At 42.1% G+C, this 15,560-nt stretch overlaps 1 protein-coding gene across 5 annotated transcripts in view; it reads left to right on the top strand.

The window, feature by feature from the left end:
• LRP2 (LDL receptor related protein 2) overlaps positions 1 to 15,560 on the top strand; it is a 181,192-nt gene that overhangs the window by 42,816 nt on the left and 122,816 nt on the right. For all 5 annotated transcript variants that reach the window (XM_073305750.2, XM_073305749.2, XM_073305752.2 and 2 more), the window contains exons 9-15: positions 3,533 to 3,652; positions 5,957 to 6,085; positions 6,958 to 7,127; positions 10,867 to 11,090; positions 12,189 to 12,395; positions 14,185 to 14,387; positions 15,286 to 15,426. In XM_073305750.2, coding sequence (XP_073161851.2) covers positions 3,533 to 3,652; positions 5,957 to 6,085; positions 6,958 to 7,127; positions 10,867 to 11,090; positions 12,189 to 12,395; positions 14,185 to 14,387; positions 15,286 to 15,426 — 1,194 coding nt within the window. The remainder of the gene's footprint in view (positions 1 to 3,532; positions 3,653 to 5,956; positions 6,086 to 6,957; positions 7,128 to 10,866; positions 11,091 to 12,188; positions 12,396 to 14,184; positions 14,388 to 15,285; positions 15,427 to 15,560) is intronic.

Genomic DNA, 15,560 nt, shown 5'->3' with positions numbered 1-15,560 from the left:
TTCTTTCCTCTCATGTTGGCACCATTATCGTAGCCCTGACCTCTTATGTCAGTTATCGCAATTCCTGTATCTTCCAGCTTTTTAAGAAGCACATTTGTCATACCAGCTCCTGTAGTATCATCAATGTCAATAAATTCTAGAAAATGCTCTCAGACAGTCACCATTGCAGGGATATTTTCACTAGGTTCTGTTGTTGTAACAAAACGCACCATTAAAGTCATTTGTTCCGTATGGCTGATGTCAGGTGTGCAGTCCAGAATAACAGAGTAATATCTTGCTGACTTCAGATCTGCCAAAATCTTCTGTTTGACTTTTGTTGCCAGTAACTGTATGATCTCATTTTATATGGTTTTTCCAAGGTAGTGGTGTGTGTACATTTCTTGCGTGGTGACTCTTCTTAGATGCTCCTGGAGTACAGCATCAAACTCAGCCATCAGCTCCACAATTTTAAGGACGTTTCCATTGTTTGGCACATACAGCTGATCTGAAGTGCCACACAGCGCTAGGTTTTGTGTAGCAAGCATTCTCACAATGGCAATGAGCCTTTTCAGAACATTTTGACAGTAAAGAGACTAATGCAATCTTCTCCTGATGCTGATCATCTATGGTGGCCTTTAACCTTCGTCTCATCTCAAGCTCTTTCTATCTATGGAATGCTCTCTGGTGATTTGCTGCCTTCTCATGGCATGCCAGATTTCTAGCCAGATTTTTCCAGTCCTTTGTTCCTGTAGAACTCAATGTGGCTGGAACATTAGGCTGGAAGAGTTTGCAACAAAAACAGTATGCAGCATTCTGGGTTTTTGAGTACATAAGCCATGGCCTCTCCACTTTGTCACCATTGGGAATTTCACGCCAGTAATGTGTTAGACGGAAACTTCTATTTTCATTGTTTTTGGGGAACAAGAAGTTTTTCACTTGCTGTGGCCCATGCAGTACAAGGAAGTCTCTCAGGCTGCTGCTCAAGTGGGTCCACAGTCCTGGATCATCTAGACTTAAGGAACTAAACTCAGCAGCAGCTGTTTCTTGTGCCTCCACCACACTCTTCTCTGATCTACACTTTTCTTCAGGAATGTGCATGGTTACATCCATTTGAGATGGAGATATGGATGCTGCAGTAGCTGCCAGGTCACCTGTACTCTGACTAACTGGTAGATCAGGCATCTCCTCACCACTCACGTTCTCACTGGGGCCGGAAGGCTCACCGTGGACATTTGTGTCTGTGTATCTCAGGAGAGCTCCTTCCCGCTTAGATAGAAAAGCTCCCTTTGCTTTCTTTCTTTTTCTGAATGCTGCCCCAGAGGGGCGTTTTCTTCTTTCTCTCATGACTGCTGTTCTGTGCCAGCTATAGTGGCTCTCAACACTCAATTGAAGGGGACAAATAAGCAGGCTGGTAGCAGGACCTGAGTGAGGGAAGATATCAGCGTCTCAAGGGCCTAACTGGCTCCTACTACTTCAGTTGACTGCCTGTTCCCCTCAAGTGGGTTCAGGGAAGCAGCAGGAAACACGAAGCTCCCTGAGAAGCTGGTGTTAATCAGTCCAGGCTCCTGGGGGTGCTAGAGAGATACATAAGAGGCTCCTGCCTCCTCCTCTCTCTCCCTGCAGCTCCTGCTGCTTTCCGTTATTCCCTCTCCCCTTTTCTCCTGCCTGCCTGTTATGTCTCTTGTACCCTTCTTCCTCCAGCACAGCACTCCACCATCTCTGTGCATCTAGAGCAGAGAGAATACATATGCACCAGCAGCAGACACAATTATTTACAATCTGGGTCCTACTGGCACCCCCCCCCCACAGTCTGGTACCTGAGGCGGCCGCCTCAGTTCGCCTCATGGTAAGGTCTGCCCTGTCTCCCCCCCACTATATCCCAGCCCCCTGTCCCAGCCTGGAGCCTCCTCCCGCACGCCGAACCCCTCGGCCCTAGCATGGAGTCTCCTCCGGCACCCCAAACTCATCATTCCCAGACCTACCCCAGAGCCTGCACCCCCAGCCACAGCTCTCACCCGCTCCTGCACCCCAATCCCCTGCCCCAGCCCATTGAAAATTAGTGAGTAAGCAAGGGTATGGGAGAGCGAATAACTGAGGGAGGGGGGATGGATTGAGAGGGGGTGGGGCCACAGAGAAATGTCAGGGGCAGGGGTTGGGGCAAGGGTGTTCAGTTTTCTGCAAGTAGAAAGTTGGCAACTCTTGTGCTCGGTGCTAGCCTGTGAAAATAGAGCTGTGGTGTTTTAAATTGGGCATTCATAATTATGGGAAAGGTCAAGAAAATACACTTCTCCCATTTAAATCGCACTTCTTGGAATAAGGTTGCAGCAAAATGACAGGTGTTTAAGGCTATGCTGCTGTAAGGTCTCCAGTGTAGCCTCTCTTTTCTGGCAAGAGAGAGCTCTCCTGCCGGCATAATTAAACCATCTCCAGGGAGCAGTGGTAGCTATGTCAGCAAGAGAGGCTCTCCTGCTGACATAGTGCTGTCCACACCAGCACTTTTGCCGGAGAAACTTATGTTGGTCAGGGATGTGTTTTTTCACACCCCTGACCGATAAAAGTGGTTGTGTAGACAAAGCCTAAATCTTGTCCTGGGAAAGTGTCTCTGACCTCTGCTGAGTGATGTGATTGTAACATCAGAGAGCTGAGCTGCTTAGAGAATAGCTTCGGAGGGAAAAGGGGAGAAGGGAGTAAGACAAGGGAACTGAAGGAGGAAGAGAACGACCTCTCTGATATCACAATATCATCACTCAGCAATGAGCTGCTTGTAGGACAGAAGGAAAGGGAGGAGGAGTGAAGAACTGGAGAGGTAGAGGAAAAAGAAGCCCACCCATTATTTCATGAGTGCAGCCTAACTCTCACACGCTCATATTGCACTGGTTAATGAACGGAATAGAAGAAGAAACGCTTTCCCGACCACCCAACTATTAAGAAAGTCAGTGATTGTTGCAGAGATGTCTGTATATATGTAAATAGTGAGGGCTGGTAGTGTTGCCAGTCGATGGCGCTCAAGGATATGCAGCAAGCTGCTGAGTTTTGTAGGATCAATAAAGCTTGCAGTTATGCACTGTAATGGCTGCCTCAGTGCAGCGATTTATATGGAGCTCTTACTAGTGGTCTATTTGGTTTTCATACAAGACTGAATTTCATCCTTTCACTGCTTCCTGAAAACTGAAATCCTCGAAGACTTCTCTAAACCTTAGCCCTCCTGCCTCTCTATCCTGCTAAATTAGATGTGTACGCCTGCATGTACACAAACACACATGGTACTGTGGAACAAACAAGATCATTGACTTTTTCATTGTTCCCTTCCCCCTTCCTTTTTTATACTGTCTAGTTAGAGCCTGATCCTGCCGCCAGAGCTGCCCATATTTGTTTTTGCATGGGAGTGTGGTTCTTTGCTTATGGACCACTTTCAGGATGTGTTCTGCAAATTGTAAGCTCTTCACAACTGGCATCTTGACTTCGTAACTGCTTGTAAAGCACCATGCAGCCAGCTGCTATACAGATGACACTACTATTGGTCATTCCTGAAGTGACTTCATTTTATTTTTAGACATATCCCACTGTGCTGCCTTGAGCTGCCAGTACCGCTGCCATTCTTCACCATCTGGAGGGACTTGCTATTGCCCTGCGGGATATGTAATCAGCAGCAATGACAGTCGCACCTGCATTGGTAAGTGAACAGTAGAGATGCAGATATATAAGTCTGGACTTTTCTCACAGGGGTCCTGGGTATTATGGATTCCACAAATATGAAAAAGAATCCATGATTATTGGATAAGTATGTGTGGGTGGACACATTGGCAAGCAGGTAAATCTTGAGAGTTACAAAGTTAAACCTCAAGCTGAATGGAAAAATAGCAAGAGAGCAAAAGCTCAGCAGCAGCATAAAACCACTGTGGGGACAGAGGAACAGGCCAGTGAGCGGTCATGAGGTCTTCACTTCCCAGCTAAGGAAAGACCAGTTTTTTAATACTTGGAGAGGTTGTTTGTGTTTAGAAAGGCTGACTCTGGTATGGCAACTTTATGTTCAAATCTGATGAAACAGCCCTTTTACTGTTCTTGAGAGCTTGATGCTGCATGCTGGGGTGTGTGGTTATACACCTGGGAAATCAGAAGTTACTCAACATTTGATCTATAATTCAAACTGACCTTATGTGAAAATGCAGATTGTTGTGGGTAAGGTAAAATGAGTATGGTACATTACTTTGCCACTCTGGAGTGCTGTATCTCCTATTATGAATACATCATATAGCCTTGCATATAAACCAAAAAAAGTCTGTCATAATTTCAAGGTGTTGTTTGGCTTATCTACAAGTCATTGGGAAGAAGGGAATCACTGAAGTAGGTATCCAAGGAAGTAGATCCCCATGTAGCTGTTTGATTCTGTGTTAAAGCAAATGCACATGCAGAGAGCCCTCTTCTTTAACTCTGATTCAGGAGCAAGTTGGCAAACCTACTCTCTGACCTAATGTAATGCCAATCGCTCTTCTCTTAATCCCATTGATAGGCCTATAAAACAAACTCTCCACATTTGCTAGGAATTGTGACAGGATCTCAGGTGATACTCATCATGTGAGATTCAGTCTTGCACAGAAGAGATGGGCCATAGTCATTTTACTCAAAATCTAGCAAGGGATCAGTGGTTCCTCTCTTCTTCCCACTGACTCTCATGTAAAAGGGGAAGTCCCTTGCTCAACTCCTGATTCAATAAGTAGAAGGTGGGGGCCAGCGGACATGTGAATAATTTCCTCTATTGAGATAAGAAGTGAAGGGGTTGGCTTATTAGCTGTAATGTTCAATAGGTTATTCTTTCACTTTTTAGTTTAAATTTAGTTTTACTGGTCATATACCTAAGGAATTCAGTGGGAAGTAGTTTTAGTGGAAAGCATTAATTTCCCAAACCCATAATCTTTTCATTCTCCCCTCTTCTCTGCTCCTTGCCAACCCTCCCAGTTTCTCCGGGAGTCTCCCAGAATCAGGCTCTATTTCCCAGAGGCTACTGAAGCTAAACTGGGAGATTTTAGGTGCTAAAAGTCTGGCGGCGCAGTGTCGCTAAGGCAGGCTCTTTACCTGTCCTGGCCCCACGCTGCTCCCGGAAGCGGCCGGCATGTCCCTGGGAGGGCTGGGAGCAGGGGGGTGTCTGCATGCCACCCCCACCCCGAGCGCCGACTCCAGTGGGAGCTGCTGGGGTAGTCTTCAGCTACCGTAAGCTGGTAGAGCTCCACTGGAGTCAGTTACAGCCGTTGAAGATCTGGCCTATGGTTTTTGCCTGGAATTATAGAGCAGATCTATATTGTCTAACTAGCTCTAAGTACCTCAAAATACAGGGACCTACAGGCCATTCACTTGTAATATGGGTTTTGAACTACTCATCTCATCTGAACAGCAGTTTAGTTCTGTTCTCTCAGCCAAGTCTAATGGAATTACTGTGTTAGATAGCAGCACTTCTAAGAAGGTGGCTGTTGATATGTTATACATGCTAAATAGCTGACGTGATGTTCCTTGTGGTTGTACTGGTACTAGGGGCTATACTTCTGGGAGCATTGCACCCTTGGGTACCCCATGTATAGTCTCAAATAAGAGAGATATTTCTGAGCCCAGTCAGGTGGGTATCTACCGAAAGTATCTCATATTCATTCCATCATTTGCTTTCCATTGTTCTTGATCACTCTTGGAAGGTAGACACTGAAATCCCTTTGCTACCAATTATTTTTTCCTCCATTGCTTGCACAAACAGATTTGTTGTTCTCAGGCAGCCCATGAAGCTTAGGCAGCGTCACTGATCTTTTTCTTTTGAGGAAAAGAAAAGAAAAGCATCTGTTGTCAAAAGGGAAACCTACCTACCAATAGCGACAGGGACTTTGCAAACAAATATAAGGAAAAGAGGGAGGACAATCTTCTCAGGCCTGCCAAGTATGACAGTGTCCTCCTTACTGGAAGCTGTGTTTATATGCGTGCCTTGTCCACCTAACAGATTTTGATGATTGTAAGATGTGGGGTGTGTGTGACCAGCTGTGTGAAGACCGTGTTGGCCATCACCAGTGTCACTGTGTGGAAGGTTATTTCTTGGAGCATCACCGCCACTGTAGAGCCAACACTTCATGTAAGTAAATGGCGCCAAGTGTGGTTCTTGCTGTAATTTTACTTGTAAAGCAAATATTGTCTTGTAATTTTCTGTGTATTGCTGAAAAAAAGTAGTGAAATATGCTTGAGTACAGCAGACACACACAAAATGTTCCAGTGGCATGAAAGATTCTGCTGGTTCCAGAGATATTCCCTATCTGCAAAATGCAATATTCAGTTAGAAACAGGATTTTCAGACTGGTGGATCATTATTAGGCTGCTCGCTCCATTTACTTTAATGGCAGCTTTGTCTGAGTGAAGTGAGCAGGATTTGGGTCTTAAATATCATCCACTGAAATAGATCCACTAGCGTCTCCATGGATATATATTTTTAAGGCAAACTTTCAAAGCCTTCTTATTGGAGAGTCTCTGCTGCTATGAAATGCTCTAACGGGATGTGAGAATGAAGAATACATATGGGAAATGGCAATAAATAAAAATTCACAGAAGATAGGCTGCATGGCAAACTCAAAGAATATCCATCTCTCGTGGGAAAAAGGTCTTTTGAGAGAAGGTGGAGGGTGGCAAGAGAGAGAGGGAGAGAGAGAGAGAACCTTCTTCAGGATGTGGATATACACAGGTTTGGTAACATTTTCACACAGAAGTGTTTTTACTGCACATTCCTTAGTTGCCTCCTCCAAAACAGGCTGTAGACCAGGTTGCCACGCAGTGCTTAAAGGGCCAGATTTGCAAAGGTGGATGCAATGTGTGCAGTCTACAAAAACAAAATCATATTTGCACCCACCAGCAGACAGGTATACACTCAATATTGATAAGTGTCAGTTTATACCTGTGTATTCTATTTGTAGTTTGCAAATACATTAATGCCTGTTTGCAAAATAACACTTTCAGCTGGTGTTGCATCAATTATTTTCTCCAATGGTCGTGATTTGCTGATTGGAGATATCCATGGAAGGAGTTTTCGTACTTTGGTGCAATCCCAGAATCGTGGCATTGCGGTCGGAGTGGACTTTCATTTTTTCCTACGTAGAATCTTTTGGACAGACACAGTGCAAGATAAGGTAGGTAGAAATTTCAAGAAAAATATGATTTTTGGAAGCAAAAAGACCCAGGAGCGGAATGTGTTGATAGTGTTTCATTTTTGTGAGCTGATGCAGGCAGTATCTTTGTTTTCTAACAAAAAAGGCCCTTGAGAAGTTTTACATTAATCACCACATTTTCCAAGCTATACTGTTACATCTGATATATTAAACAAAGCATGCTATTATATGGTGCTATCTTGAGCAACTTTTAATTTTATTAGAAATGGAATCCAGAAGCCTAATTAAGAGAAATAGTAGACATTCTTTCAAAACTGGACAAATTTTTCTTAGTAATTTTTTGAAACCTGATCATTTAAAATGTAAAACTGCTGTGCTTTCCAAGATGATAAAAATCAGATTTCTCCCATATACTCCAAATGGGATTGTAATTGAGCTTTGGGTAACAAATATTGACAATATTTTGTGTAATGAGCCAATATTTTGTTACACTACTTTTTTTTTTAAAAGAGGAAATATGATCAGTTTAAATCAGAGTAAAACAGTAATTTTCAGAAGTCAGTTTGGGGTACATGTCAAAGGAGGTAGGCTCATATTTTTCCCATTGTCTCTTTTCTCCTTCCCCAACCTCGTTGAAAAGAATAAAAGTTGCAGTTCAGTTGCATAAATCCAAAACTTTTATAAGAACTTTGTAGGGCAAGTAAACCAACACTGGAAATAAGCTGATAACTCTGTGTCTGGAAGAATCTGTATATTTCTGAGTATAGAACCGTGTCACTAATGTTACATGTCATGTTACCTACACACCCCATTTCTCTAAACTCTAGACTACCAAAAAAGAGCCTAATTTCAATAATAAAAATTTTTATAGGACACTTACTTATTGCCCTTGCTGGATGGGGAATAAGATCTTCCAGGTTCACCTATGACCCACGCCCTGCTGACCCTTATGTGTAGAGCAGGGGTCGGCAACCTGCGGCACGTGTGCCAAAGGCGGCATGTGAGCCGATTTTTACTGGCACGCTGCTGCCAGCCGGGGTCCTGGCCGCCGGCCCCGCTCAGCCAGCTGCTGGCCTGGGTGAACGGAACCCCAGGCCAGCAGCAGGCTGAGCGGGGCCGGCGGCTGGGACCCCGGCTGGCAGGAGCTAGCGGACGGAACCCCAGAGTGGCGGTGGGGTTCAGCCGCTCAGCCCACCGCTGGTCTGGGGTTCTGCCCACTGGTGTAGTGTATTAACTTTTTCTCCCCGTAGGAATGTGCTCCTTGCAGAGCACCAGGACTGGCAGCCATAAGTAGTACACCATAAGTAGCACATTCCTACTATAATACAACTACACCCGTGTAGGGACGGCTGTGCCTCCCCAAACAGCCTGCCCCCTATCCGCCCCCTCCCACTTCCTGCCCCTGACTGCCCTCCTCATTAACCTCTGACCCATCCAACACCCCCTGCTCCTTGTCTCCTGACCGTCCTTCCCCCCAGACCCCAGCCCACCATCCAAGCCTCCCTGTCCCCTGACTGCTCCGATCCCTATCCACACCCCCGACCCCTGACAGGCCCCCCGGGACTCCCACGCCTATCCAACCACCCCTCTTCCCCATCCTCTTACCATGCTGCTCAGAGCACCAGGAGTGGCAGCCGTAATTAGTACACCAGAAGTAGCACATTCCTATGCGGAGCAATTTAATACACTCCACCCAGCCCCGCTCAGCCCACTGATGATCTGGAGTTCTGAAAATATGTTCTCGCACCCCTTATCAAAAATAACACTACACTTAGCTTAAAAACTTGAAAACTTAGAAACTTAAAAACTTGGTATATTACAGTAATCATTAAAAAATGTATAATGTTAATAAATACATAGGTTTGATTAAACAAAGTAGTTGTACTTATGTGCCTGTGCTTAATTTGTGTTTTCGATGATTTACCTTCTAAAAAAATCTCGCATGTCTCGCACCCCCAGAAAGGGCATCTCGTACTCCCAGGGCATGTGTGCACCCCAGTTTAAAAACCACTGCACTAAACTGATAAGATCTGCATTTTAATTTAATTTTAAATGAAGCTTCTTAAACATTTTAAAAACCTTGTTTACTTTACATACAGCAATAGTTTAGTTATATAATATAGACTTATAGAGCGAGACCTTCTAAAAACGTTAATATGTATTACTGGCATGTGAAATCTTAAATTAGAGTGAATAAATGAAGACTTGGCACACCGCTTCTGAAAGGTTGCCGACCCCGGTGTAGAGGGTTTGCACAGAGCAAGGTGACTGTCACTGTGCTGGTGTTTACCACATGTCTAAATTTGCCAGGCCTTCCACAGCAGAGTCACACTGTCAAGGGCCCTGCCTGGCCACGGAGAAAGGGCAGAATTTGCCCCATTGTTGTTAGCTTAGCAGAATTCTTGCATTTTCCCCACAGAATATTTCCATTTATTATGCTTAAGACAGATGCAGCAGCATAGTTTAAGGTTGAGGCCAGAGTTTTACCTGTAAAATGTTTTTACCTGCAATTATACTGTTGTTTTACCTTTTACTGTAAAAGGTACCAACACTTCAGTGAATGGACATTTCCATCAAAAGCTTTTTGTGGCAGAGACTGTCTATTTATCTATGTTTGTGTAACACATAACACAATAGAGCTCCAATCCTGTTTGCAACTTCTAGGAGTAACAACAACAATACATAAGGCATTCTCTTACATGTGAAATGCATTGTTATAAATATTTATTATAACAGAAATTACATAAATGTTAGAAAAACAAATACAATTAAACACTCTGTTAACAATTAAGCTAAGGTACAAACTAATCAAGAACATTATGAGTTATGCACCTACGAAATTCTTCATCTCATCTAGTTTGCATTTGGCCTAAAATCCTCAAGATCCTCCATCACTGGGTTTAGAACAATGGAGTAGGTGCTTAAACAGTTCATATGTTCAACAATTTGTGGACCCAACAGCGTGGAGTTAAAATTGTGACCTTTTTAGTTCAAAGCTTTCTGGATTATATTAATTTGTGGTGCATCGTAACATTGGTTTAATGTAGGCCCCCCGCCCCAGAAAAACACTTTTTTTGGTATGAATCTTTATCGTAGCAAAAAGACTAAAAGACTCACTCGTTTGCTTCATCGGACTGTAGCTGTCAGCTCACATAAATTAAAATGGTATGTCTCCTTGAGTCTTATACTCTTAAGAGCCAGGGGCTACAGTAAGGGGCAGCAAAGGGAATGCAGCTCCCCCTCTGCTAAAGCAGGAGAGCTTTCAGTCCTCTTTTTCACTTCAGTGAGCAAGGCTTCCCTGCAGCTCCCCCTGCTTGCTTGGTTGGTGCAATAAGAGATCCTTCTCCTGTTTGTTTACTTAACCAAGGTTAGAGCTTTGCTAAAAGACTCACCCTTGGTTAAGCTGTTGAAAACTCATGCTTTTGCTGGGGTCCAGAAAAGCCACTCCATTTTTACTGTGGTAGAAGTCATTTTCAGTCCGGTAACTTGTCCAGTCTGCAGGAATGACACATGGAGCAAACTCTCTGGTTCTGCATTTGGATCCTAAATTTCACAAAGATCCTCCTTATTTCTTTTTGCAAAAGCCTAGAGAGCAGCTTTAAAGGGTTTACATGGGTAACCACAGGCAGAATTTGGCCCCATATCTATAGGGCCATGTGATTACCTCAGGCATGACAACTACTGTGTGAGTAATTAAGATGACTAATGGAATGTCATGGTAGTTAATAGTTTAGGTTAATAATATGTATTTTATTTTCAGGTGTTTTCTGTTGGTATTGATGGTTCCGGTATCCATGAAGTTTTAAATGTTTCACTTGACACACCTGAAAATCTCGCAGTCGACTGGATTAACAATAAACTGTATGTAATTGAGACCAGTGTGAACAGAATAGATATGGTAAACTTGGATGGAACTAACCGTGTAACTCTTATTGCTGAAAATCTGGGAAATCCTAGAGGAATAGCACTCGACCCAACTGTTGGGTAAGTGATACAGGTGAGGTAATGAGAAAAGATGGTTAAAATCCCTGTATTCGTATATAAAGGAACAGTAACTAAGAAATAGTCAATAATTGTCTTTTGAAATAAAACATAAAAGGGAGTTCTTGACAATCTGTGTTCTACTGGCTGATCTCTCGTTTCACAAGAGTTATGGGTATTAAACCCAGCACCACAACTAAATTCCAGTTTAAACATCATGCTTGGTTTGAAAAGTTACTTAACCCTCTCCCTTTCACATCCCTTTGTAGTATGGCTCATACATTTGCCCCTCAGAAGTGTCTGCATTTCATTGTGGGTGAACGTATTTCTGTACATGATGTATTGTACAGTGTCACGTTATTTGTGAGGAAGACTATATAATTATAATTGATAAATAATATTACCTATATACTACAGATATGGACTAAGACCCTAGCTATATACCATGCTATAGAACTGTCTGTTACGGCAGCACTATGAAATGCTTTTACTCTCATTGTTTGGAGCCTGAGTATTATGACAAGATTTTGGCCTTCAGTGTGCACGTGCAGCTGCCATTGAAACCAATGAGAATTGTGATGTGCATCCCGGGGGTAGAATTTTTCCGTAAAGGTTTTGTTGTGGCTGCTAGCTTCTTGCTGTTTGGGATGCAGTAGTGGGTGAACCCTGTAACGCTTGTGTTTGTCCCTGCCCCATATACTTCAGCAATACGTTAGAGGCATGAAAAAGAATGATCTTCCTCTGGGACAGAAAGATGAGTTTCATGCCCTTTATAATGATGAACTGCCCACGTGGTTGATCCTGGCTTTTTCCTGGTGGTCTGTTTGGTTCCTCTGTCTATTGCTGTGCACATTAGAAGTTCCATAAACCTCTGGGTGAAATCACAGTCTTTCTGAACTCCATCTGTAGAGAAAACTGTAGGCCAGATCCTCAATTGGGGTCAACTGGCATATTTCCATTGTGCACCAATTGATACTATAGCTCCAACTCTAAAAATGTGCTGTTTTAAATGATGAAACAATTTGAAAATTCCACATAAAATGTAGCTTTTATATAAAATCTCAAGGAAATGTGGGACCTTAATTTTTTTTTCTTTTATAGTTATTTATTTTTCTCAGACTGGGATAATCTTTCTGGAGATCCTAAAGTGGAAAGGGCCTTCATGGATGGCACAAACCGACAAGATTTGATAAAAACAAAATTAGGTTGGCCTGCTGGAATAACTCTGGATATTGTATCAAAGAGACTTTACTGGGTGGACAGCCGCTTTGATTACATTGAGACTGTAACTTATGATGGGCTTCAAAGGTAGAAGAGAATTTTGTTTCTTATATTTTACAGGCCAGTTGCACTATGTCTGGTTCAAGATCTGTCTAACCAAATGAGATTCCCAACATCTAAACTATAACATAACTTGAATGTGATATAGGACACCTTAATTTATGAGAAGTGTCACTCTGACGGTTAGAAAATGTTAAATTCCTCCGCTGTACCTCATGTTTTATGCCTATGTCCTATTTTCCCCTTGATTATATTTTTGCACTTCCTTCTTCATTCACATTGTTTTGTATTGTCCACTCCCATGATACATGTCTTTTGATGGCATGCATTTTTATTTCTTTGAACACTTTTTACATTTTCTTTCTAGGTCTTTTCCTTATGCTAGTTTGTTACATTCATTTTAAATTTGAGCTTCCTAAACCCCACACACCACAATGGAAATAAAATGTTCTGATTTCTTCTCTTTTTGATTGCACTTCAAACCTAATCACAAATCTACAGTAACAGCTATTAAAAAGCCATCATTTACCACCATTTACCACACACAGTGATGTCTGAGACATTGCAGTCACTCCTGATATAAAAATAGGGAATAACCACAGTATCTCAGCTACCACAGAAGTAATTGTTGACTTTTAATGGTGAGCACTGAATTTATTGTCTACTATTTATTATTTAGAAGCTCCCTCACCTCTACATTGCTAATAATGGCCTCTGTGTTTCTCAGACATGAGACAAAAATTATTCCCTTTCTAGTTCCCTTCAACATCTTGTCCAAGAAAACAATTGTCTGTCAAGTCAACAATTTTATTACTCAGTTGATTGCTTCATTTGCAAGAGAGCGTTTCTTCATGTAAAAGCAATGCTGGTATCTTTGTTTTTCTCCTTATATCTGCACTTTTCAAGGCCATTTTCATGGTTTAGTAAGGCAGGAATGTAAGTGGTTAGAACAATCTCTATTTTTCTAAGATAAAAACTTATCACTTATTGCAACATTGAGTATCTTACATTAATGTACAAATAATGCATTTTTGAAGTGAGTCAATGGTATATTTTGAAAGTGCTCTTAAAATAGAGTTTAATGTCCGCCTGAGTAACACACCAGAAAACCACAGCACACGTCTCCTCACAACTGGAGACCTCTGGAGGTATAGAATTTGACCTACATAAAGGAAAAGAACCGTCAGTCATAAATCCAAGTTCATGTTAATATATTTAATAGTAAAGTGTTGTTTAGTGAAGTAAACACTTTGCATTATCCCTATAATTGATCTAGCATACATTATTGCAGCGTTTGTGTGAAAACCATATTTTATGATGTCTTTTCATGTGTCCACATTTAACTAGTGCAGGCCTCTCTGATTTGGCCTTCTGTAGCCTTCTCCAAATTTTCCTCTTGACTTGTTCTTTTCTCCAGTATGTCCTGGCATTTTATCTTTTCACCATCCCAGGCCTCTTCTGTCTCCTGTCCCATGCTTGTCTGATCTCCTCTCTGTGGAGACTGGCCACTTTCTGCTTCTCTCATCCCCTTAGTAATTTTGAGTTGCTTTCTGCATTATTCACTCTTTGCCTACCCTGCATTTCCTCTGAGACATTACTCTGCATATATCGTATCAGCTTCACTTCTTAGACCACTCTTGGTCTTTCCCATCTACGTATTGGCAGCTTATTTGTATATAAAAGCAGAAGCTAATGATTTAGTAAAGTTTATCATGATTTAGTAAAGTTCTATTTTTTGTTGTTTTTGATCAAAAGGAAGTGAAATTATCTTTTTGACATTATTCTACATGTAACCTTAAAAATGTTTTTGTAACAGGAGAACAATAGCTCATGGAGGGTCAGTGGTTCCTCATCCTTATGGAATAAGCCTTTTTGAACATAATGTTTATTTTACTGATTGGACAAGGATGGCAGTGATGAAGGCTAATAAGTTTGCAGACTCTAACCCTCAAGTTCTCTACCAGTCTTCACTGAGGCCATATGGAGTGACAGTTTACCATGCTCTCAGGCAGCCATATGGTAAGCCAACTGATTGTCAAGAGAAGTGTTGGGATTTTCCTCTCTAGAGTTGCTAAAAGCAACACTAGACAGTTATATTAGTTGCAAAGAAGCTGATTATACAAAATTTAAAAGCAACGTCTGAGTAATGTATTGATATTTGGAAGAAACAAACTTGTGTTTATGAGCAATTTTCACTTTTATGGCTTGATCCAGCTGCCATTAAAGTAAGTGGACGTATATATCCATTGACTTTAATGGCGGTTGGATCAGGCCCTCAGTGACAAGTAAATATTGTATGTTAGACATAACTATGTACTGAGTGTAGGGCTATATCTACACTACCACTTACGTAGCTGTAAGTTATGTCGCTCAAGGGTGTGAATAAGCCATCCCAAGTGACGTAAGTTACACTGATCTAAGCGCCAGTGTGGACCAGGCTGTGTTGACATCAGAGCTTCTGTGCTCTGGTTGGGGGTGGATTAATTAAGTTGATATGAGAGCTCTCTTCCATCAGCTTAGAGTGGCTACACGAGAGGGCTTACAGTGGTGTAGCTGTGCTGCTGCAAGCTCTCTAGTGTAGCCATAGCCAGAATACAGAAACTTATAGACCAAAGAGTTTATCTTAAAAGCTATGGCCCCCAAACTGCAATGTGCTGAATACCTTTTGAGAGGTGCTGAGCAAATTGAATGCCAGTTAACTTTAGCAATAGTTGATGATCGGGGCCTCCTGGGAATGACTCAGCATCTTACAGGGCCCTCCATATCATATTTTCCTATGGGAGTTTTGCCCTCATTAGTTAATATACCTCCAAATGATTTGCCATAAATACTGAAAAAATGTCTGAAAATATAAAAATTGATGATGTATGGAAAATTTATAGCATGAAGATTTAATCCCATCCATATTATTTTCCAGTAAGAAATCCTTGTGGAAGTAATAATGGGGGTTGCGAACAAATCTGTGTTCTCAGTCACAAAACAGATAACGATGGGCTGGGCTACCGCTGCAAATGCACCCTGGGCTTTGATCTACACGTGGATGGGCGACATTGCATTGGTAAGAAAATGTATTAGTGGCTGTTGCAAGTGGAATACCCTGCCACATCACCATATGTTCTTTCAGAGATTCCATTTTTCTTCTTTCTTCCATTTTCCTTTTTCAGCCTCTATTTGCTTAAATTCCATTTCTGC

This window comes from Lepidochelys kempii, chromosome 11 (assembly GCF_965140285.1).
Source record: "Lepidochelys kempii isolate rLepKem1 chromosome 11, rLepKem1.hap1, whole genome shotgun sequence".
Taxonomy (NCBI): domain Eukaryota; kingdom Metazoa; phylum Chordata; order Testudines; family Cheloniidae; genus Lepidochelys; species Lepidochelys kempii.
The sequence above is the reverse complement of the archived record's forward strand: the minus strand, read 5'-3'. Positions and strand labels throughout refer to the sequence as shown.